At 42.0% G+C, this 25513-nt stretch overlaps 1 protein-coding gene across 1 annotated transcript in view; it reads left to right on the top strand.

The window, feature by feature from the left end:
- The window catches only part of CAPN1 (calpain 1), a 332385-nt gene that overhangs the window by 188008 nt on the left and 118864 nt on the right, over positions 1-25513 (top strand). Inside the window, exon 5 of the mRNA XM_069208074.1 lies at positions 9660-9793. Within this exon, the coding sequence (XP_069064175.1) occupies positions 9660-9793 (134 nt within the window). The remainder of the gene's footprint in view (positions 1-9659; positions 9794-25513) is intronic.

Genomic DNA, 25513 nt, shown 5'->3' with positions numbered 1-25513 from the left:
CAGTTACTCCATGAGGCAGTGCATACAACTGGATTTCCACTGTACTGATTTGGCAGCCATCTGGTATCTCTTTTGTCCCAGGGCTGTCTACTTCCGACACTAAGACTGATTTTCTAAAATTCTAGAACAGGATTGGTCCACACTGGCGCACACTGCATCATCATTGTTGCAAATAAAAAAATGTATATAAATGTGTATGTATTACTTACTGGTGATAGCTGGTAGGTAGCTATAGTTAGGACCTAGTTTCCATAGGAAAATAATATTTTAATTTGCCTACCACTTAGAGCGCCATTTGACGAATATAAAAAACAAATTCAAAACTAGTTTGTCACTCACTTTTCCTAATGCTTGGAAAGTTTTGGGATGACTCGTTAAGCGGGGTGAGAAAGGGGGGGGGGGCAAACGTGTTTTCCCGATTGCATTTTCCCCTAGGGATTTTAGACACAAATACAGCCCAAACTGGCAGACGGCATTACACCAGATTTGGGAGAAAGCTCATTCTTGGTCCTGAAAGCGTGCTTTTTACAATTTGAGTTCAGTAGTTTCCGAGTTATTAAAGGAAAAAGAAATATGGATATCTAGGGACTCTGATCCTTTGCAGATTCACTCAGAGGGTAGCCGCAGATCCTGGGGAAAAGTAAGGCTCTGACTGGCTGGCTGCAACCTGACAGCAAAGTTGTGGCCACTATTGTCTTCCTCTCTTTGGCTGGAGGAGAGAAAAAAAGGGGGAAACACATAAGAGGTTAAGATACAGGGATCCTGATCGCATAGGACACATGGAGGTGTCCCTCAGCCTCCTGATATCTCTTACTTTTTGTCCTGGAGGCCATCTGTTTTCCAAGCCAGGCCATGGGAAATAGAAGACCTCCAGGTCGAAGGCCGTTTGCGGCAGTGGTTGTATTAAGGTACAGTAATTATAAATTACTTCACGTTTTTAAAAAAACATAGAAATTCACTGAGAAAACCAAAGATTACAGGGGCATTATAGTCAGATTAATGTTTTACCCACACAAAACTATAGAAATTCAGCAATTATAGTTATACTTATAGTTATACTTATCTGAAGAAATTATAACTCGTGCAATTAAGTAACTTTAGGCCATGAGTTATAGTTTCTTAACAAAAGTACAGCTATAACAGCTGAATGTCTATGCTCTTGTGTGAGTAAAACGTCAACCTAACTAAAACATCCCTGTAACCTTTGGAATATATAATAATATGTGTGTGTGTGTGTATATATATATATATATATATATATGTGTGTTCGATGGCATGTGTAGCTGCAGATACACATGCTGTGCACATCCCGCCATCTGGTGTTGGGCTCGGAGTGTTACAAGTAGTTTTTCTTCGAAGAAGTCTTTTTTCGAGTCACGAGACCGAGGGACTCCTCCCATTTCGACTCCATTGCGCATGGGCGTCGACTCCATCTTAGATTGTTTTTTTTCCGCCATCGGGTTCGCTTTTCACTCCGTGTTTCGGGTCGGAAAGTTAGTTAGAATCTCGGAAAAATCGTCGGTATTGTTTGCGTTCGGTATCGGGTTAGTTACAACAGATCGACACCGAATTAAGAAGAGCTCCAGTGGCCCTTCGGGTTTTTTTCCATCCCCGTCGGGGCCTGGTCGGCCCGGCCACGTGTCTCTTCAAGGCTGATGGAACGGACGCCATTCCGCTTCTGTCCAAAATGCCATAACAAGTATCCATATACAGATCAACATCTGGTCTGTAACTTGTGTTTGTCACCAGAACACAAGGAGGATACTTGTGAGGCCTGTCGAGCGTTTCGGTCCAGGAAGACACTCAGGGACCGAAGAGCAAGAAGACTGCAAATGGCGTCGGCGCTGACAGGACAAGAGCGTTTCGAGGAGGAGGAAGAAACATTCTCCACCCAGGATTCGGACTCTGAGGAGATCGATCCCGAGGAAACGCCGAAAACCGTGAGTAAGACGTTGAAACCAAGAACTCACGAGAAAAGCGCTAAAGCCCAGGGGACGCCACCGCCAACAGGCCATGGCTTAACCCGAAAAATAGGTGACCGTTCATCGGCACCGAAAAAGGGCGAGCTGGTGTCGAAGTCATCCGACTCCGGTCGAGATACCGGCACACAGCAATCTCGGGCCCGAGATAGTGGCTCAGAGAAGATTCGGCACCGAGACAGCGGCACCGAAACGGGTCGACACCAAGAGAGCACAATGCCAAAAGTAAAGAAGGTTTCGTCGGAGCCGAAAAAAGCAGCCGAAAAGGTTTCGGTACCGAAATATCCGGCCTCGGAACCGAAAACAACTTCCTACGCTGAGGAACAAGGACTGTCCACACAAATGAAGACACATAGATTTGGACAGGAATTACAGACAATAGAGCCAGATCACACACAAAGACGGCTCTTTATTCAAAAAGATACAGGGAAGATCAGCACTCTTCCTCCAGTCAAAATGAAACGCAAGCTTGCCTTCCAAGACAAGGACAAACAGCCACACGCAAAGGTGGCTAAACAAGTAACACCACCACCATCCCCACATCACTCTCCGCAATCATCACCGGTAGCCACTCCACCAATGATGCAATCCCTAACTCATACAGGAATGAGTCAAGATGACCCTGACGCATGGGACCTTTATGACGCACCAGTGTCAGATAATAGTCCAGAATGCTATCCAGCTAAACCATCGCCACCAGAGGATAGTACAGGCTACGCACAGGTGGTGTCAAGAGCAGCGGCATTTCATAATGTCAGCCTTCATTCAGAGCCCATTGAAGACGACTTTCTTTTTAATACACTGTCGTCCACACACAGCCAATATCAGAGTCTTCCTATGCTACCCGGAATGCTAAAACACTCCAAACAAGTGTTTGAGGAGCCTGTTAAAGGGAGAGCCATTACTCCAAGAGTAGATAAAAAATATAAACCGCCACCAACAGACCCAGTGTACATTACACAACAGCTAACACCAGACTCTGTTGTAGTGGGAGCAGCGCGCAAAAGAGCTAACTCTCATACTTCAGGAGATGCACCACCTCCAGATAAAGAAAGTCGAAAATTCAATGCTGCAGGCAAAAGGGTGGCGGCACAGGCAGCAAACCAGTGGCGTATTGCAAATTCGCAAGCTTTGCTAGCCAGATATGATAGGGCCCATTGGGATGAGATGCAACACCTTATTGAACATTTACCCAAGGAGTTCCAAAAAAGAAAGCAGCAAGTAGTAGAAGAAGGACAGAGTATCTCCAATAATCAGATACGGTCAGCAATGGATGCTGCAGACACAGCTGCTAGAACTGTCAACACAGCAGTAACAATAAGGAGACATGCATGGCTGCGTACATCAGGATTTAAACCAGAGATACAGCAAGCTGTGCTGAATATGCCATTCAACGGACAGCAGTTGTTTGGGCCGGAGGTGGACACTGCGATCGAAAAACTTAAGAAAGACACTGATACGGCCAAAGCCATGGGCGCACTCTACTCCCCACAGAGCAGAGGCACATTTCGAAAGACACAATTTCGAGGGGGGTTTCGAGGGCAAACCACAGAAGCCACAACCTCACAAACAAAGCCCACTTACCAGAGCCAGTATCAGCGGGGAGGTTTTCGGGGACAATATAGAGGGGAACAATTTCAAAGGAATAGAGGAAAGTTCCAAAGTCCCAAAACTCCTCCAAACAAGCAGTGACTTCAAGTTCACAAATCCCCAACACATAACACCTGTGGGGGGCGGAGACTTACCAAGTTTTACAAACATTGGGAGGAAATAACAACAGACACTTGGGTCTTAGCAATTATCCAGCATGGTTATTGCATAGAATTTCTCAAATTCCCTCCAAACATCCCACCGAAAACACACAATATGTCAAAACAACATATAGATCTTCTAGGAGTAGAAGTTTAGGCATTGCTACAGAAAGAAGCAATAGAGTTAGTACCAAAACAACAAATAAACACAGGAGTTTACTCCCTGTACTTTCTGATACCCAAAAAAGACAAGAGTCTGAGACCTATACTAGATCTCAGAACATTAAATACCTACATCAAATCAGATCACTTTCACATGGTTACATTACAAGACGTAATCCCACTGCTCAAACAACAAGACTACATGACAACACTAGATCTAAAGGATGCATATTTCCATATACCAATACATCCTTCACACAGAAAGTACCTAAGGTTTGTATTCCAAGGGATACATTACCAATTCAAAGTGTTGCCATTCGGAATAACAACTGCACCAAGAGTTTTTACAAAATGCCTAGCAGTAGTAGCTGCACATATCAGAAGGCAGCAAATACATGTGTTCCCGTACCTAGACGATTGGTTAATCAAAACCAACATGCTAAGACGGTGTTCACAACACACAAAATATGTCATAGAAATCCTCCACAAACTAGGTTTCTCAATCAACTACACAAAGTTACACCTTCTGCCGTGTCAAACACAGCAATACTTAGGAGCAACAATCAACACAGCAAAAGGGATTGCCACTCCAAGTCCACAAAGAGTTCACACATTTCACAATGTAATACAGACCATGTATCCAAATCAAAAGATACAAGTCAAACTGGTGATGAAACAACTACTAGGCATGATGTCTTCATGCATAGCCATTGTCCCAAACGCAAGGTTGCACATGCAGCCCTTACAACAGTGCCTAGCATCACAATGGTTACAAGCAGAGGGTCAGCTTCTAGATCTGGTGTTGATAGACCGCCAAACATACATCTCGCTTCAATGGTGGAACAGTATAAATTTAAACCAAGGGCGGCCTTTCCAAGACCCAGTGCCACAATACGTAATAACAACAGATGCTTCCATGATAGGGTGGGGAGCACACCTCAATCAACACAGCATCCAAGGACAATGGGACATACAGCAAAAACAGTTTCACATAAATCACTTAGAACTGTTAGCGGTATTTCTAGCGCTCAAAGCATTTCAACCCATAATAAGCCACAAACACATTCTTGTCAAAACAGACAACATGACAACAATGTATTACCTAAACAAACAGGGAGGCACACACTCGACACAGTTGTGTCTCCTAACACAGAAAATATGGCATTGGGCGATTCACAACCACATTCGCCTAATAGCACAATTTATTCCAGGAATTCAGAACCAGTTAGCAGACAATCTCTCTCGGGATCACCAACAGATCCACGAATGGGAGATTCACCCCCAAATACTAAACACTTACTTCCAAATGTGGGGAACACCACAAATAGATCTATTTGCAACAAAGGAAAACTAAAAATGCCAAAACTTCGCATCCAGGTACCCACAAGATCAGTCTCAGGGCAATGCGTTATGGATGAGCTGGTCAGGGATATTTGCTTACGCTTTTCCCCCTCTCCCACTCCTTCCATATCTAGCAAACAAATTGAGTCAAAACAAACTCAAACTCATACTAATAGCACCGACCTGGGCAAGACAACCTTGGTACACAACACTACTAGACCTCTCAGTAGTACCTCATGTCAAACTACCAAACAGACCAGATCTGTTAACACAACACAAACAGATCAGACATCCAAATCCAGCATCGCTGAATCTAGCAATTTGGCTCCTGAAATCCTAGAATTCGGACACTTAGACCTCACACAAGAATGTATGGAGGTCATAAGACAAGCTAGGAAACCTACCACTAGACACTGCTATGCAAATAAGTGGAAAAGATTTGTTTATTACTGCCATAATAATCAAATTCAACCCTTACACGCATCTGCCAAAGATATAGTAGGATACTTACTACAATTGCAAAAGTCAAAGCTAGCTTTCTCTTCAATAAAGATACATCTTACCGCAATTTTAGCCTACCTGCAAATTACGCACTCAACTTCATTATTTAGGATACCAGTCATAAAAGCATTTATGGAAGGCCTAAAGAGAATTATACCACCACGAACACCACCAGTTCCTTCATGGAACCTCAACATTGTCTTAACACGACTCATGGGTCCACCTTTTGAGCCCATGCACTCTTGTGAAATGCAATACTTAACATGGAAAGTTGCATTTTTGATTGCCATCACATCTCTAAGAAGAGTGAGTGAAATTCAAGCATTTACAAGAACCATTTATTCAAATACACAAGCATAAAGTAGTTCTACGGACAAATCCAAATTTTTTACCAAAAGTGATCTCACCGTTCCACTTGAATCAAACGGTAGAATTACCAGTGTTCTTCCCACAGCCAGATTCTGTAGCTGAAAGAGCACTGCATACATTAGACATCAAAAGAGCACTAATGTACTACATTGACAGAACAAAACTAATTCGAAAAACAAAACAGCTATTTATTGCTTTCCAAAAACCTCATACAGGGAATCCAATTTCTAAACAAGGCATTGCTAGATGGATAGTTAAGTGTATTCAAACCTGCTATCTTAAAGCAAAGAGAGAGCTGCCTATTACACCAAAGGCACACTCAACCAGAAAAAAAGGTGCTACCATGGCCTTTCTAGGAAATATTCCAATGAACGAAATATGTAAGGCAGCAACATGGTCTACGCCTCATACATTTACCAAACACTACTGTGTAGATGTGTTAACGGCACAACAAGCCACAGTAGGTCAATCTGTACTACGAACATTATTTCCAACAACTTCAACTCCTACAGGCTGAACCACCGCTTTTGGGGAGATAACTGCTTACTAGTCTATGCACAGCATGTGTATCTGCAGCTACACATGCCATCGAACGGAAAATGTCACTTACCCAGTGTACATCTGTTCGTAGCATTAGTCGCTGCAGATTCACATGCGCCCACCCGCCTCCCCAGGAGCCTGTAGCCGTTTAGAAGTTGATCTTGAACATTTGTAAATATATTACTTTAAACTTCATTATGTACATACGTATTCACTCCAGTGCATGGGCACTATTACTAGCATACACAACTCCTACCTCACCCTCTGCGGGGAAAACAATCTAAGATGGGTAAGTGACATTTTCTATATATATATATATATATATATATATATATATATATATATATATATATATATATATATATATTCACTGTAATCTAAGGTTACAGGGATATTATAGTTAGGCTCACATTTTAAACTTACCAAACCATAGAAATTCAACAGTTAGAATTATCTCAAGTAACTATAACTCATACCCTAAGGGAACTATAATTTGTGTCCCCACCACGCACAGTTTTTTCGTCAAAAATGTTACTGCATATATAACATTGATATATACATAGATGTTATCAAAGATGTCATGAGTGCTGTAATTTTTGCGGTATTTAGCAGTGCATGGCGAGGGTGCAAGTTGTAGTTATCTTAGGGCATGAGTTATAGTTACTTGAAATAATTCTAACTATAACTGGTGAATTTCTGTGGTTTGGTATGTTTAAAATGTGAGCCTAACTATAAAAGCCCTGTAACCTTTATTTTTTTAAAAGTTAATTTCTATGTTTTTTAAATTCTATTTCCTAACTATGACGTACCTGTAACCTTTGTTTTTTTTTTTCAGTGAATTTCTATGTTGTTTTTTCAGTCGTTTCATTACTGTACGTTAATCCAACGTTGGGCAGACCCTGTGGCGAACCGGCCTAACCCCCCAACTCCATGCTGCACACTAAGGTCTGAGTGGGTCTGTGAGTTTGGTGCGTAAGGGTCTGAGTAGGTGTGTGAGTGGGAGAAAGTAAGTGAAAGAGAGAGAGAGAGTGAAAGGGAGGGAGAGAGAGTTTTTTAGGCTTTGATGGATGATATACTTAGAATGAGATATTTCTGGACAAATTAAAAAGAAAAAAGTATTTGCCAATTAAAAACAGTGAGATTACCTTTCAGTATGATCCTTAAACTTTTTAAGGTTAAAATAAATTAAAGGAGGGAAATTATCACGGACACACCTTTAGTAGAACCCACAACTGTCAGCCCTAGGGCGGTCCCTATTGGGACACTAGGACGAGAGCTAAGGGGTCAGGATGTCACTGCCCTGACCCCTTTTATTTTTTTAATGTTTTTTTCTGGGACTTGGCTGAAGCCAAGTCTCAATATGGCTGAGAACACTTCCTTGTTGAGGTGTTGGTGGCCAGTCAGGTCTCGAGATCGGTAAGTATTGTGAATCTTTGTTTCCCTGTATATACAAATTTGGATTTTTTTTAATTTCTCTAAAACTACAGAACGGATTTACACCAAATAACAAAAAGGTTGCTTTTCGAGCCAAGAGCTACCTTTCTGCCAGATTTGGTGTAAGTCTGTCCAGTGGTTTCAGGGCTATCGCTGTTCAAAATCCCTATGGAAAAATGAATGGGGGAAACGTGTTTTTGGACCCCTCCACCCCCTTTTTCTCGGCTCCTGCTTAACGGATCACAAGGAAACTTTGCAGACAGCCGCTAATGTGACAGGCAAATCTTTTGGGGAAATTTTGTGAAGATTCATCAAAGATATAGGCACTCTTAATTTTTTTTTTTTAAATGCTTTTTCTATAGAAACTAGTTCCTAACTATAACTACCTAGAACGCCACTAGGTGATTATACATATAATTATGTATATAGTCCTAGAACAAAGAGGGGGTTGGTAGCTTGGCAACTTGCATCTCTGTCATGTTACATGAAATTTTGTGTAATCAAATGAGGTAGGGAGTTAGAATTTGAGAGGTTGCTGCGGAGGCACTATGATCAGGGATTTATGTAGGGTGCACAAAAACCCTATTCCCTGCAAATTATAATTTTTAAGGAACCATCTTTCTCAAGTGTGTTTGTTGACTGATCCTCTTATAATGGAACCTTTTAGTTATACTTTCTTTATGAAAAGTGAATGGTTGCTAATAGAGAACTGTTATGTTTTTCTTGGCTAGCGCTTGCTTTTCTGAGCCTTTTCCAAGCTGAGTGTTCATATCTACACTTTGGCATTACTCCGCCCGGTTGATATAGTTGCACACCTGTCTCGGAAGAGCCAGCGATCTCGCCCTGTAATTTTCTAGGGGGCACGGATCCTTTTTGTGACAGAAAAACAGAACTTTCCGCTCTCTTGAAATATTCTATAAAAGAGAAACAGATAGATAAAGGCAAGTGTTTTAGGGAAAGTAAGAAAAGGCACTCTGTACAAGGTGAAATACCAGAAAGGTAAGTGCTGCAAAGATCATTGTGCAATCTGTGAGTTTCCTTTCCCTATGGTCAATTCAACATTTTACCTCAGAGGTCAAATAAATTAGTATGTCTGTTGGGTAAAAATAATCCTATTAAAATGTGTGAGGTGCCTAGACACCCTGAATTGCACATGATCTCATGCAGATGTACACTATATTTTTTTTTCATAAACTATGAAAGAAGGTAAGTTGCCCTGAGATAACATCTACCTAGATATGTGTGCTTTCATTTTTTCCTAATGTATTGGTGAGACGCTTCATGCTTTTACTTTGAGTCTTGGTACATTCTTTCAAAATCCCATGGCTACTTCCTGCATGTGATTTACCTATTCGTTTATCTGGATTAGCATACTAATTTGCCAGCTGGCATCATATATAATTGCTGATTTTTATATATGGTTTGCATTCCCAACTGATTTGAACTTTGCAAGCACTGCAGATCCTTAATACCTAGATGTTCCTGTTGAAACTTTAGGGAACCCGCCTGGTTCCATTACTTTCGCTTAATATCAGAATTTCAAATATTCACTTGCTTGCCCCCTTTTTCTGTCTCCATACAGATCTGGCAGTTTGGTGAATGGGTAGACGTGGTGGTGGATGACTTACTACCCATTAAGGATGGCAAGCTTGTTTTTGTCCACTCAGCGGAGGGTACAGAGTTCTGGAGCGCCCTGCTGGAGAAGGCCTATGCCAAGTGAGTGATGTGTAGGTGGGCGGTGGCATTGTTGGTCTAGCTGCACTCTAGTGTGGAAACCAGCATGTGGCTGGCCATGAAAAGAGTTTGTTAAATCATATCAGTTTGAGGATCATTTTGAAATGATGTGAAAGAATTTTCGGCATATAGGGGAAGAGTTGACTTAACACTTTGGAGTAAGAAGGGTAACTAGAAACTCCAGTTTCATGGATGAGATCTTGAGAAGGTGGTTGTGCAGGGTGTCAAGTCGACCATGACGAAGGGCAGTCCTCAGAGAGCCCACCTTCTTATGCACCCATCAGCATCCTCCACTCGTATATACAGTCAAGAACACACCAAACACACACTTCTCACACAAGAGGTCATGCAGAGCACCTCAGTGAAGGAGGACGGGACAGACCTTTAACAGGGAACCAATAAACATTCTACACAGAGGGATGCAGATCAAAAGACCAACACTCCTGAACAAGAATCACTGCTGCCCTCATCACCAGTCCCTTCATAGCTTGGACTGAGGAGTCAGTACCCACCATCATTCTGTTTGGCGTTGGGGGAATAATTTGGGTTTTGCCCACTTTCAAAAATAGCAAGCTCGATTTTCAGTCATTTGTTGTTTAAAGATGACACTCCTCAAGTGGGCTTAAACAATGTTGAATCCACTGTTGGATAAACAGGATGGTCTGAAAAATTACTGTGCAGCGCAGCACAGTGTTACAAAGCCATGCAATAGATGTCTATCCCAATAACCCAGGCATCATATCTGAAGCATGCACAAGAGAACAATGACTGATGAGGCTTATTGAGGTAAATGTCATGCAGCATTCTCTGAATGATTAGTATTTGCACAAGGGCACGTAACACCCAAGCCTTCCAGGGCGACTTTTGAGGCACCTTTAAAAGTTGGCCTGGAGCATCTGTATGGAAACACGTAGAAGCAGGTGAAGGAATATTTTGCATTTCTCTTCTTTGTTGTCTCCAGGGAATAGAGCTAGAGCTAGAGCATGCACTGGAGACAACACATTTTTTGTTGTAATGGGTACATGATTCTGGTGTGCGTTGGGTACTCTTAGTAGAGGCATTAGAGCAAACTGAAATCGTGAGTAAGTCTGCTTAAAATAAGCCAGATAACAGTCACTGACCTCAAAAGTATAAAAGCAAAGTCAACTTTGGAATGGAACCTCACAACTGAAATACTGATGTCAGAAGGCATATTCATTAACTTCCCAGACTATATTAACATTTTCCAGCATAGCATTCCGTCATGTACTAAAGGTAACTATGTCCCTTCAAAGAGCCAGTACTTCACACTAATTGATGCCACTGTCGCAGTGCCTGCCATGTTTGTTAATGGAGTGCTAGTGCCAATGTAGAACAGACTTCCACACTGCGGTTCTGACTCGGGTCCTCTCAGAAACATATGATGGGAAGATAAGTACTCTCTGCTGCATTGTGGGATGGCAGCCAAGTAGCAGCTATTCAGTATTGTTCTGCGTTTGGCCATATGCCTGACAGCTGAAGCAGAGAAATGAACCCAGTATAAACAACCAACTAATTGCTCTGCAAATGTAACATAGATGCTGTAATATAAAGGACTTGACTTGCTTGGTTAATGCATGAATCAATGTGCTTTGCAACAACTCGCTGTATCCTTGCGATTAATCTCCACAGGTTTGCTCTTTCTCGCTTTGAATTAGGATAAATCTGGCACAAGAGATAAATCCTTACAATGTTACCAAATCTGAGTACAGGACAACCCACTTTGAAATCAAGCTCAAAACAAGTTAAGGTCCTTTCAAAATAAGTGCAAACCCAACAAGCATTTTCAATGCAATTGGTCTTGCATTTGCTTGAGTTAGAGTTATTGGCATTGTAAATTCATAACTGGACTTTTCTTGCGACATAAATTGGTCAGCCGTGCCTCATAATTTGGTCTTTTGCTGCCACATAATTCCAGTGGCCCCGCATATAACTAAAACACTTCCATTTGCCTTCTTCCTCTATCTGCAGCCAAAAATGAAAATGTTGCCATTTAGCCTCCTAATTTAAATCTGCCATGCTAATTCCAATAGAATAACACCTTCATCACTCCACTATCAGAGTTGCTGGCTGGCTAACACAATTCCCAAAACAAGATAGCCACAGAGAAGTAACGAGAAAAATAAACTAGAAGGGTCACCCAAACATATAAAGAGTGTTCAAAAAGTCATAGTGTAGTAAGGATGTTAAGTTGGCCTGAATCATGGTCATAATTGCAATAAGGAACGATTAATGAAACATATAAATTATCATATAAACCCAATAAAAACCTTTATCAGAAATAAACATTTGGCATTAGACTATAATGCTCAGAACAGCCCCTAGAGGACACCACAATAAAAACAGCATTTGTAAGAAACATGGTCATGTTACCGTATAGTTAGCCCCTAGAGGGCAGAACCATATTAAAAGAAAATGACAGTATTGCAGTGTAACTATATTTTTAGCCCCTAGAGGGCATAGAACATTACTCATTTTTAGGACTAGCAGGCTTACTGCAATGATATTACAAACAAGACCCTTAAAACGCAAACTGCTCTTAGCTATAAAACAAAAGTTCCAACCATGAGAGAGATTAAAAAGGCACTGAATGGAGAAATGAATTATTAATTTTGGGTCCCCACTACCCTAGTGTGGAGACCCAGAGATGATCTAGACAGAAAAAAACTATTTCAAGCTGTAAAACAAAAGTTCCCGGCATAAGAGAACTTAAAAAGGGACTGAATGGTGAGAGGGGTTATTATTTTTGGGTCACCACTAACCTGGTGTGGAGACCCAGATATGACCTAAACAGAAAGAGTGCATCATGCTGAATGTTTTGGTGGTGGTCCCGCTGTCCTAGGACCACCACAGGCTGAGTTATGGTAATAAATGTTTTGTAAAAATTTGCTTGTAAAGCATTATGGGGCGACTTTTCCCAGGTGCAGTGAATATTGTTGTATCTGCTTTCCCGCTGTGCCGGGAGAGCCGCATTGCGGATTTCTGTGTTTTTTATTAAAGCGTTTATCAATTATAAGTGTTTTTGGGAAAGCTATGGAGCGTGAAGGGGAGAGACAAAAGAGATGACTGATTAGGGAAACAGTGTGAACAATGTGACTAAAGTGCCCACAAACTAGTGAAAATGTGAGCGTGGTTAAAAGCCCACAATACTTACAATAGGTCAAAGCACTCGCATGCAACCTAAAATGGCAAAAGAGAATTAAAAACGGGATGACAATTAGAATAGGTATTCATTTTCTTGAAAACCCCTTCTCTTTTGTGTTGTCTGATTGGCCAGGGTCCCTCAAAGCATGCTTTTATTTGTTTGCAAGGTGCTAAACATGTGGTTTGGGGCCTATATAAGACCCAAAAACTGCAATTAGAACTGGATAAAAATTATAAGTGACACTGGAAAATAAAAGCCTAATATTACTTCACTTATAGTAAACGCACTTGGCAACAGTACAACCAGACGGCTATTAATTCTTATATTGTGTGAGCAGAAACTGTTTGCCAATTAGGAACAAATGGCCACCAGTCATGCTGTTCTGTGTGCACATCAAATAACTCCAAGAAAGTCTACTGTTCAACCCCTCATACCTGCATATGGATGGCAGTAATCCCCTACTTCATGGCTTCCCTGACTCCACACTGACACCCCTTCGCGACATCCTACCCACTGGCCCCACTCATCCATGGGCTGAAAAAATATAATTGTATCACCCCCTTCCCCCATTCCCAATGAAATTCTATTTGATCCCCTTGCTGGCCCTCGCCATATTTAAAACCAGCTGCAGACCATCCCTAATGGATCTTGACATGCCTGCAGCCTGGATACAATCAGACTTTAGACTAAGAAGTGTAAAAAAAAAAAAAATTCACAGGCCTTTTCTGTCTATGCACCTAGAATCAAGAACAACATCCTCCATACACATTGGGACCTGCTCAAATTTAGGAAATAGTTGAAGGCTCGTCTCTTTAAAGAACACTTCATGACAATGAATTAATTATCCACAACCTAGCCTCCTCTCCTCTTGTTTATTGATTTTATGCTTATCATTTATAATGTACAGTGATCCACTGTCTTTTGGCTAGGTTTGTGCTATAGAAATACCATGTACATAAATACATACATCAAAATTGTGTGGTCACTGTCAACCAAGGCTTGACTTATGGCTTCAGCCCAGGTGATAAAGACTCCACCACCCTGCAGAAAACAGTAAATTCAGTTCTTGGTGCAGCAGCTAATTGTTTGCCACTCAATAGCTACCATTAACCACAAACAGCCAGCACATCCACATAGCATGTTCTGGAGCTCCCATCCTCATAAAACCAATGTTTATTTAGGGTTGACAGAACCCTTGAAAAATTGAGTAAAATAAAATGCTATCAGCCTAAGTATACTTTTTTGATCATACAATTCTTCCCAGCATGAGTGGTACCCTTGACCACTCCGAGGATAACAAAATAAAATAAATACAACTTTGTGGAGCGATAGATTGATCATTAGAACTGTCCTCAAAGGGGGACAGACCTGAAACTCCCAGAAAACTGTGACTATCTGCCATTTCCTTTGTCTTCAAGAGCCATTTGAACGGGCCATGGCTGATGGTTCAACTGATGTTCTTGGACTGTCAGCGTTTACTGGATGTTCATGGTGGACTGTAATTTACTAGTTGTGTCTTAAGGCCTCGGGTACTAATTCAGATCATTTGTTAAACCAAGTTACTTCCTTTGGGCACTTGACTACCCAAGGGTGGCGAAAAGGAGCATATTGAGTCTTTCTCTAGGAATTAATCTAGGTTAGAGTCTGATACAGAATAACACCATCAATGGCACACAATAAACTGAGTACCCATTTGAAGCAATAACCTCTGTGGAAAATAGGACCTTAATTATATATAAGCAAAATCATGGCAGTTAATAAAAGGAAACCCATAAAAACCCAAAGCTGCCAGCATATTTTGTGATTAGATACCTCCCCAACTGTACTGGTAGCATTTACATACTATGTTCTTGATTTTGCTCAAATCACACTCTACCCAAGGGTGGGCTCATGTGATTTAATAGGGTGTGTTTACATAGGCCTCAATAAATGGGGTAGCAGTGGCACACAAAAGGGTATAATGTAAATGTGAAATATCTGACCCGCTCTTCAGTTGTCTTAGTGGCTAAAAAATGTAATTCAGAGTAGCTTGCTTAGGATAAGCCCTGATAGCTGGGTATCTCAGTCGAAGTGTGAACAACCATTGGCACCCAACCTGCAGTAGAGAACCTATTTGTGAGAACTGATATAAAACTCTTCCCAATTTATTTCTTGCGACTCCCAGGCTTGTGCAGATTGCCTAATGATCGCTAAGGAGAGGCCAGGATCTAATTAAGAGAATGGGATAGTTTTGTTTAAATAACATGGATCCGTATTTAGACTGCACAGACCTGCCAGAGACCCTAGTAGGGATAGGTGCACCCACACTCCCTCTCACTTTTATTCCAAAAAATTCAAGGAACACAACTATGAAGTTAATGTCAATCTTTTATTCATTATTCTGGTGTAGCTAACATGGTAAGCAATTATTGCAGTGATAACGAGCATTACTACAAACAGACAATACAAAAAGAAAAGACCTAAAGTCTTATAGAATCCTGTCTTATTATCTGCAGTTATGTGAAATTTGCAGACAATAATACTGGATTCTATAAAACTTAAGGCCTTTTCTTTTTTACTATCTGCTTGTAGTAATGCTTGTTATCAATGGTTTACTTGCCTACCAAAGATGTCATGTGGCCTTTGATAAGCTGTTGTCTATGAGCCAATGTCAATGTCTGTGGATAAAGGAATTGTATATATTGCTGTCTTTCAGATTGTTCGCCAGCATAGTGAGTCTTAGTCCATAGCTTCAAGCTAAAACGTGACCTTTTTACACTTTTACATTATGTAAAACATGTGAACAGACAGTAATTATTTCCTAAGATGCTTATGAGAATAAGGCATGAGAATTGTACAGGTCTGACGAACAGCTCTTGCACAGAAAATTCTGTTTCATAAACTACCTACGCGTACAAGTGCTAAACCACAACCTCTCTCCTCCCCACTCTATTTACTCACGCCATGCACAGTGTAGTCACTAATGATCTCATTTCAGACATTGCAGGGTTATCAGTGATGTCATCAAATATGTCATAAGTGATGTAATGGGGAAGTAATTAGCAGTGCATGGTGAAGGCAAAAGTTATACTTACTTTAGGGCAAAAGCTCTAGTTATTTGAGATAACTATAGCTTACTGTGGCCAAAATACTGGTTAAAAAAATAGCTGTAGTTTGGCTAACAGGACTACCGGTTGTCAAGTTGTCAGTCATTCAGGCCCGGGCCCAAGAGGAGAGAGGGACCCAAGGGTACTCAAAATGTTTTTAATTTAATGACAAACACTGGAGCTGACTTTCAACTAGAAAAATATCTACCAACTGTAGCAAGACTCTGGTGCCTATTTTTCAGAGTTGACTGGCCGTTGTCATGATTTTCATTTCAGGCATAGGAACCCCTGAGTACCAGAGGCACCCACTGGACCCACTTGCTGGGAACATTTCTTTGTGAACTTTAATGTATAGTCAGGTTCTGTTGCACCTGTATGGCATAGAGGTGATCCACAGCTCCTAGGTTTAAATCCACCATCTTCAGCCAGTTGCTTAAAACCCCCAAGACCTAGAGAAATAATCTCTGTCACTCTGTGGCTGCATGAAGGCAGGTACGAATTCTGTGGTACTGGACTATCTGACAACAGCGCACATTTATGACAGATGTCTTTGAAAGTGTTATATGCGCTGCTCAACCTGTGGGAATTCTTGCTCGTGTCTTTACGATTTGGGACAGTTGGATTTTCAGGGTCTTGTGCCAAACAGGTGGCCAAAGTGTATGTTACGAGAAGCAAGTAGCACTCCTAATAAAGGATGCAGCTCTACTTTAGGTGTACCACCTTTCATCTTAGCATAAACTGTCCTTTAATACACATTTTTTAAAAGATGAAGAGTTTCATGGGATCCCTATGGAGATAGCTCCCTCTAAGAGCCACGCATTCCACTCAAGACCTTGTATCAAGGTAGATGTTGACACTATCTCTTTACTGTAGACCTAGGGTGGTCCTTTGGTTGGTACTGAGGGAATTGGCCTGACATATAAACAACTGCTTGGCCTGAAAGTATTGGTGCAGAAGCCTCCCAAACTTATAACCATGAGGATTGGATGGCATAGGTGTTCAGCACAATAATACAAAACTTGCCACCGCTAGTACTCAGTGAGTATTGTGTTTTAGTATCAAGATGCAGGGCTTGTCACATGTAGGGCTGGATCAGGTCAGCCAATAGACAGAGGGATGCGAAATCACTCTGCTCCACGTTGTATGTTCTACAGATTGATACAGGGATACAGAGCACACCATCTTTAGGGCAATGTGGGCACTCATGAATGGCATGGAGGAGAAAAGCTGTCAGTTAAAGGAATTGTGGTGGTGATTTGCCATGGGATTAAAGATGAGTTTTAATTAACAAAGGTCAGGGTTGATCTGAATTGGGTTGGTCCCCTATGTGAAATTAGTTCTCTCTTTTGCACTGCACTAGAGAACAAACATTGGCAAAGCCAGTAGGTCTGGGTTTGGCTGATGAGCTCTTAGCTTTGCCAATGCTTGCTTCCTTTGAATGTTTTTTATTAAAATATAACACAACACACTGCCTGTGTGATATGTGGCACACTACACTCTGCAATAAGGGCCTGGTATAAGAGTCTGCGGAGCTGTTGGTCTCTTGCAAAATAAAAAAAATCTGAAAAACCAGTTGGTTTGGCAGCGATGTCCTAAGGCAGACATAAAGAGCACAGAATATTTTGGCTGTTCTGCTATATCTATGCGTTGATCTTTATTTGTCAAGCTTGTGGTGCTGCACAATAGCATCACCAAAAGCTAAGGGAATAAAAAAAAACAGCAGCACCCTAAAGATGGTAGATGCAAGAACAAGGCAGACATGTGAGGCACACAAAGAGCAGGGTGCAAAGAGACACCGCACAAGGAATCTGTGTGTATTTGTTCATGCCTTTGTTTGCACGGGTCATTACAATAAAGCCAGACCTGTTGCCGTTTCCAATGATTGTATGAGTCTTGTTGCATATGCGGGATGGCAAGATGGCTTGGTGATATAAGCACTTGCCACTGTTATGTGTAGTGATTTGCGGGGAACAATTTTTAAATCTGGCATGCCAAACTCGGGCTGCCATTTTTTCTAGGTAGGCAAATTAATTGCCATTAATAATAATACTGGCAATTTGCAGCACTTAACAATACCTTAAGAGAGGTATGTGGTACTACATAGAAAACAATAAGTTATTATGTGTATGTATGCACATATCAATGCCTTCTCAATGACGGATGAGCGAGTGCATTAGAAGTCGGCATGTGGATTTATGTATGTGTGTGTATGTGCATGTGCTATGTGTGCCCTAGTGAAGCTATGTGGGCTTGTGTGTGTTTTTTGAGAGAGCTACAGATTGGTGAGATATATTTATATTTCTTAATGGGAAGGTGTTAGTGTGAGAATGACAAAGTGGCTGCCCTTATCTGTGCAAGTAAGTATGTGTGTTTTTGAATGTCCATGTGTGTGTATTAGTGTAAATAACCTTGAGTATGCATGAACATGTGAGAGTTACAGTAAATGTGTATGCATGAATAAGGGTGTGAATGATTGGGTGTGAATAACTGTGCATGATTGAGTGTGCAAGGGCGTTACAGTGAGTACAAGTGAGTACCAGGATGTATTGCTGAGTAGAAATAACCATTTCTGTGGGTGGTCTGGCATATGATCTCCAAGGGGCGTGCCTGGTTCTAGTCATAAACTGTGTTGAAGGCTTTTGGTTTGTGTGTATGGTTGCATGAAGCAGTAATAGAGCCATGGAACAACCCATGCTCCTGAGAGAGCATAATTTTGTGTTGACTAATTGTGTGAGTAATTAACTAAACTGATGAATGTTTAAACGGTGCACAGGTGAAATAACATGAGCACACGTTTTAAATGTGGCCTACACTTTACTAATGAATGCACGATACATGAATGTATTTCTGAAATAAACACACTGTGAAATGTGTTAAGTATTTTCCTAACTCTGCACAATGATTAACTAATGATTTATGAAATTAAAATGTTTTAGTTTAGATCTTATGAAATGTTCACACTGCACTTTTTAAATGTGTGTTTTCTTTCAGCTGAAAGCCACGTAGAATTAGTTCAACATGTAGAGAAAGGTTTAGAATTCATGATGTGAAGGGGAGAAGTTATCTCCGTCTTTCCCAGAGCTTTGCTCAGCACATTAGAAATGTTCCTTAAACTGCAACATATTGTTAACTTCCTTAGCTGATAGTGTGCCGGGGAAGGACAATGGCTTACAGTTTGCATTTTGTGAACACCGTGAGAAGCAGTTGGTGAAAATCGCTGCGTGTGAACAGAAGCCGAAAAGATGGCACATAAGAAAGCTGTTACGTTATGAAACTTGTATGAATTTTTATTGGTCCTTTCCTAGTCCCCTTAGTAATTGTCCAATGGCAGACAATTTATATATTTTCTGAGACTTTAATAAAAAACCTCGGGTGATGAGAAGTTAAGCACATTTCAGTCAGCAGATCAGCCTCTCTCACTCTGTCTCTTGGATGCTGAGCTTTTTATTCAGTTCCTCTTTAGATTCTTTTCTGTTCTTTCATATTTCAGTTGCTTTACAATTCTTTTTCAGTCTTTTCTGTTCAGTTCTTGATGCTTCACCTTAGCTTACTGCCATTGATGGTTCAGGTACTTTAAGCCCACTTTTTACTGAGCCATTCCCTTATGACACTGCCCATCTGAAGCTGACCGTGAAGATGCTCTACTGAAGAAAATCCTCGCTGCCTGCTGAACCCAATTAAGGAAAGGTATATATGTATGTTCGATGGCATGTGTAGCTGCAGATACACATGCTGTACATATCCCGCCATCTAGTGTTGGGCTCGGAGTGTTACAAGTTGTTTTTTCTTCGTAGAAGTCTTTTCGTGTCATGAGATCGAGGGACTCCTCCCCTTTCGGCTCCATTGCGCATGGGCGTCGACTCCATCTTAGATTGTTTTCTTTCCGCCATCGGGTTCGGACGTACTCCTCTTCGCTCCGTGTTTCGGTTCGGAAAGTTAGTTAAATCTCGGAAAACTCGACGGTATCGTTTGTGTTCAGTATCGGGTTAGTTATAGCAGTTCGACACTGAATAAAAGAAAAGCTCCGGTAGCCCTTCGGGGCTTCCATTCCCCGGCGGGGCCTGGTCGGCCCGACTGCGTGCGTCTTCAAGGCTAATGGAACGGACCCCATTCCGCTTCTGCCCCGAATGCCACAATAAGTATCCTTACACAGAACAGCATTTGGTCTGTAATTTGTGTTTGTCCCCCGAACACAAAGAGGATACCTGCGAGGCCTGTCGGGCATTTCGGTCGAAAAAGACGCTACGGGACCGGAGAGCTCGAAGGCTTCAAATGGCGTCGACGCCGTCAGGACACCACGACGACGACGAAGAAGAGGAGACTTACTCCAGTCTGGATTCGGACTCTGACGAGGCCGAAAGTGAGCAGCCGGCGAAAACCGTGAGTAAAACTGCCCCGGCCAAAACTCACACCAAAATAATGAAAGCCCAGGGGACGCCACAGCCGGCAGGCCATGGCTTAACCTGTAAACACGGTGACCAACCATCGGCACCGAAAAAGGGCACACACGTGTCGAAGACATTTGACTCCGGTCGAGATACCGGCACAGAGTATACTCGGCACCGAGATACTGGCTCCGACCAAACTCGACACCGAGATACCGGCTCCGACCAAAGTCGGCACCGAGAGATCGGCACCCCGAAACCGAAAAAGGTGGCTTCGGAGCTGAAAAAGACTGCGGAAAACGTTTCGGTGCCGAAACACCCAGCTAAGGAGCCAAAACAGAGCTCCTATTCCGAAGAACAAGGCCTGTTATCACAACTTCAAGGCCATAAAGTTGGACAAGAATTAGAGCTGGGAGAGCCAGACTATACACAAAGAAGGCTCCATATTCAGAAAGACACAGGGAAAATAAGAACTCTTCCCCCCATTAAAATGAAAAGGAAACTAGCTTTCCAAGAAACAGATAAACAGCCGAAAGCAAAAGTGGCTAAAGAAAAAACTCCACCACGTTTTTTGCCACAACCATCGCTACAGCACTCACCGCAACTGTCACCAATTGCAACACCCCCTATGATGCAATCTCCAACGCACACAGGGATGACCCAGGATGACCCAGATGCATGGATCGATATACGATCCTATACGATGCACCAGTATCTGACAATAGTCCAGATTGCTACCTGGCAAGACCGTCACCACCTGAAGACAGTACTGCTTACATGCAGGTGGTGTCCAGAGCAGCTACTTTTCACAATGTAGCACTGCTTGCTGAACCTATTGAGGATTACTTTTTATTCAATACTTTGTCATCAACACACAGCCAGTACCAGAGTCTGCCGATGTTACCAGGGATGCTAAAACACGCAAAACAAGTGTTTCAAGACCCCGTCAAATGCAGACCCATTACACCTAGGGTGGAAAAGAAGTACAAGCCTCCCCCTACGGACCCTGTGTACATCATGCAACAACTAACACCTGACTCAGTGGTAGTAGGCGCAGGACGCAAAAGGGCAAACTCACAGACTTCTGGGGATGCACCACCACCCGACAAAGAAAGTCGAAAGTTTGTTGCAGCGGGGAAAAGAGTTGCAGCACAGGCAGCCAATCAATGGCGCATTGCCAATTCACAGGCTTTATTGGCAAGGTATGACAGGGCTCATTGGGATGAAATGCAGCATTTTATTGAACATCTTCCCAAGGAGTTTCAAAAGCGTGCACAGCAAGTGGTGGAGGAGGGCCAAAGTATCTCCAACAACCAGATACGATTGGCGATGGACGCAGCGGACACAGCTGCCAGAACTGTGAACACAGCGGTCACTATTCGGAGACACGCATGGCTACGCACCTCCAGGTTTAAGCCAGAGATCCAGCAGGCTGTGCTTAATATGCCTTTTAATGGACAACAGTTGTTTGGGCCGGGGGTGGATACAGCTATAGAGAAGCTAAAGAAGGACACTGACACGGCCAAAGCCATGGGCACGCTCTACTCCCCGCAGAGCAGAGGCACCTTTAGGAAGCCACACTTTAGAGGGGGGTTTCGAGCCCAAAGCACAGAACCCTCAACCTCACAGGCCAGACCCACATACCAGGGCCAGTATCAAAGAGGAGGCTTTCGGGGACAATATAGAGGTGGACAGTTCCCTAAAACCAGAGGGAAATTCCAAAGCCCAAAGACCCCACAAACTAAACAGTGACTTCAATGTCACAAATCCCCAACACATAACACCAGTGGGGGGGAGACTCACAGATTATTACAAAAATTGGGAAGAAATAACTACAGACTCGTGGGTCCTAGCCATTATCCAACATGGTTATTGCATAGAATTCCTACAATTACCACCAAATGTGCCTCCAAGAACACACAACATGTCCAAACAGCACTTGGATCTATTACAACTAGAAGTCCAAGCGTTGTTACAGAAAGAGACAATAGAACTGGTACCCAACCATCAGAAAGGAACAGGTGTCTATTCCCTGTATTTTCTAATACCAAAAAAGGACAAAACTCTGAGACCCATCTTAGATCTCAGAACACTAAATCTTTACATCAAATCAGATCACTTTCAAATGGTAACACTTCAAGACGTGATCCCCTTGCTCAAACAACAAGACTGCATGTCAACATTAGATCTCAAGGATGCTTACTTCCATATACCCATACATCCTTCACACATGAAATACTTAAGGTTTGTAATCCAAGGAGTACATTACCAATTCAAAGTGTTACCATTCGGGATAACAACAGCACCAAGGGTATTCACAAAATGCCTTGCAGTAGTAGCCGCACATATCAGAAGACAGCACATACACGTATTCCCGTATCTAGACGATTGGTTAATAAAAACCAACACTCAGAAACAGTGTCTTCAACACACAAAATACGTCATAAAAACCCTTCACAAACTAGGGTTCTCAATAAACTACCTAAAATCACACTTACAACCGTGTCAAATACAACAATACTTAGGAGCAACAATCAACACAAAAAAAGGGATTGCCACTCCAAGTCCACAAAGGGTACAAGCATTCTAAAACGTAATACAAAGCATGCACCCAAACCAACAATATCAAGTAAAATTAGTGATGAAACTTCTAGGCATGATGTCCTCATGCATAGCCATTGTCCCAAACGCAAGATTACACATGCGGCCCTTACAGCAGTGCCTAGCGACACAATGGACACAAGCACAAGGTCAACTTCAAGATCTAGTGTTGACAGACCGCCAAACACACACCTCGCTTCAATGGTGGAATCCTATAAATTTAAACCAAGGGCGGCCTTTCCAAGACCCAGTGCCTCAATACCTGATCACAACAGATGCTTCCATGGTAGGGTGGGGAGCACACCTCAACCAACACAGCATCCAGGGACAATGGGACACTCAGCAAAAACAGCTTCATATAAATCAACTAGAACTACTAGCAGTGTTTCTAGCATTGAAAGCATTTCAACCACTAATAGCCCACAAACACATTCTTGTCAAAACAGACAACATGACAACAATGTATTACCTAAACAAACGGGGAGGGACACACTCCTCACAGCTGTCTCTTAGCACAAACGATTTGGCATTGGGCGATTCACAATCACATTCGCCTAATAGCGCAATACATCCCAGGAATTCAAAACCAGTTAGCCGACAATCTCAGTCGAGATCACCAACAGGTCCACGAATGGGAAATTCATCCCCAGATACTACAAACCTACTTCCAAAACTGGGGAACACCGCAAATAGACCTATTCGCAACAAAAGAAAACGCAAAATGCCAAAACTTCGCATCCAGGTACCCACACCCTCACTCCAAGGGCAATGCGTTATGGATGAGTTGGTCAGGGATATTTGCTTACGCTTTTCCCCCTCACCCACTCCTTCAGAATCTAGTAAACAAATTGAGTCAAAACAAACTCAATAGTAGCACCAACCTGGGCACGCCAACCATGGTACACAACAATACTAGACCTGTCAGTAGTACCTCATATCAAGCTACCAAACAGACCAGATCTCTTAACTCAACACAAACAACAGATCAGACACCCGAATCCAGCATCGCTCAATCTAGCAATCTGGCTCCTGAAGTCTTAGAGTTTGGACATCTAGACCTTACACAAGAATGTATGGAGGTCATCAAACAAGCTAGGAAACCTACTACAAGACATTGCTACGCAAATAAATGGAAACGATTTGTTTATTACTGTCATAATAATCAAATTCAACCATTACACGCGTCCACGAAAAACATTGTAAGCTACTTACTACACTTACAAAAGTCTAAGTTAGCTTTTTCATCCATTAAAATACACCTCACAGCAATTTCTGCCTATCTACAAATTACACATTCAACATCACTATTTAGAATCCCAGTCATGAAAGCATTTATGGAGGGTCTAAAAAGGATCATTCCTCCAAGAACACCACCAGTTCCTTCGTGGAACCTCAATATTGTATTAACACGACTCATTGGTCCACCATTTGAACCCATGCACTCTTGTGAGATGCAATACTTAACATGGAAAGTAGCCTTCCTAATAGCTATCAAATCTTTCAGAAGAGTAAGTGAAATACAAGCCTTTACTATACAGGAGCCCTTTATACAAATACAGAAAAACATAAAGTGGTTCTACGCACAAATCCAAACTTTTTACCAAAAGTTATATCACCGTTCCACTTAAATCAAACAGTGGAACTCCCTGTATTTTTTCCAGAACTAGACTCTGTAGCTGAAAGAGCATTACATACATTAGACATAAAAAGAGCACTAATGTATTACATTGGTAGAACCAAACAATTTCGCAAAACAAAACAATTGTTTGTAGCTTTTCAAAAACCTCATGCAGGAAATCCAATATCCAAACAAGGCATTGCCAGATGGATAGTTAAGTGTATTCAAACCTGTTATGTTAAAGCAAAGAGAGAACTGCCTATTACACCAAAGGTACACTCCACTAGAAAGAAAGACGCCACCATGGCCTTTCTAGGAAATATACCAATGACAGAAATCTGTAAGGCAGCCACATGGTCTACGCCTCATACATTCACTAAACATTACTGTGTGGATGTGTTAACAACACTACAGGCCACAGTAGGACAGGCAGCATTACGAACATTATTTCAAACAACTTCAACTCCTACAGGCTAGACCACTGCTTTTGGGGAGATAACTGCTTAGTAGTCTATGCACAGCATTTGTATCTGCAGCTACACATGCCATTGAACGGAAAATGTCACTTACCCAGTTTACATCTGTTCGTGGCATGAGACGCTGCAGATTCACATGCCCCCTCCCACCTCCCCGGGAGCCTGTAGCCGTTATAAGTTGATAAAAATACTTGTACTTTTGTAAATTTGTAAATATATATATATCACTTTTAGACACATTATGTACATACATACTTACTCCATTGCATGGGCACAATTACTATATACACAACTCCTACCTCACCCTCTGCGGGGAAAACAATCTAAGATGAAGTCGACGCCCATGCGCAATGGAGCCGAAAGGGGAGGAGTC

Source organism: Pleurodeles waltl, chromosome 9, assembly GCF_031143425.1.
Source record: "Pleurodeles waltl isolate 20211129_DDA chromosome 9, aPleWal1.hap1.20221129, whole genome shotgun sequence".
Lineage (NCBI taxonomy): Eukaryota > Metazoa > Chordata > Amphibia > Caudata > Salamandridae > Pleurodeles > Pleurodeles waltl.
Note: the sequence above shows the minus strand (reverse complement) of the source record. Positions and strands in the feature narration are given on the sequence as shown.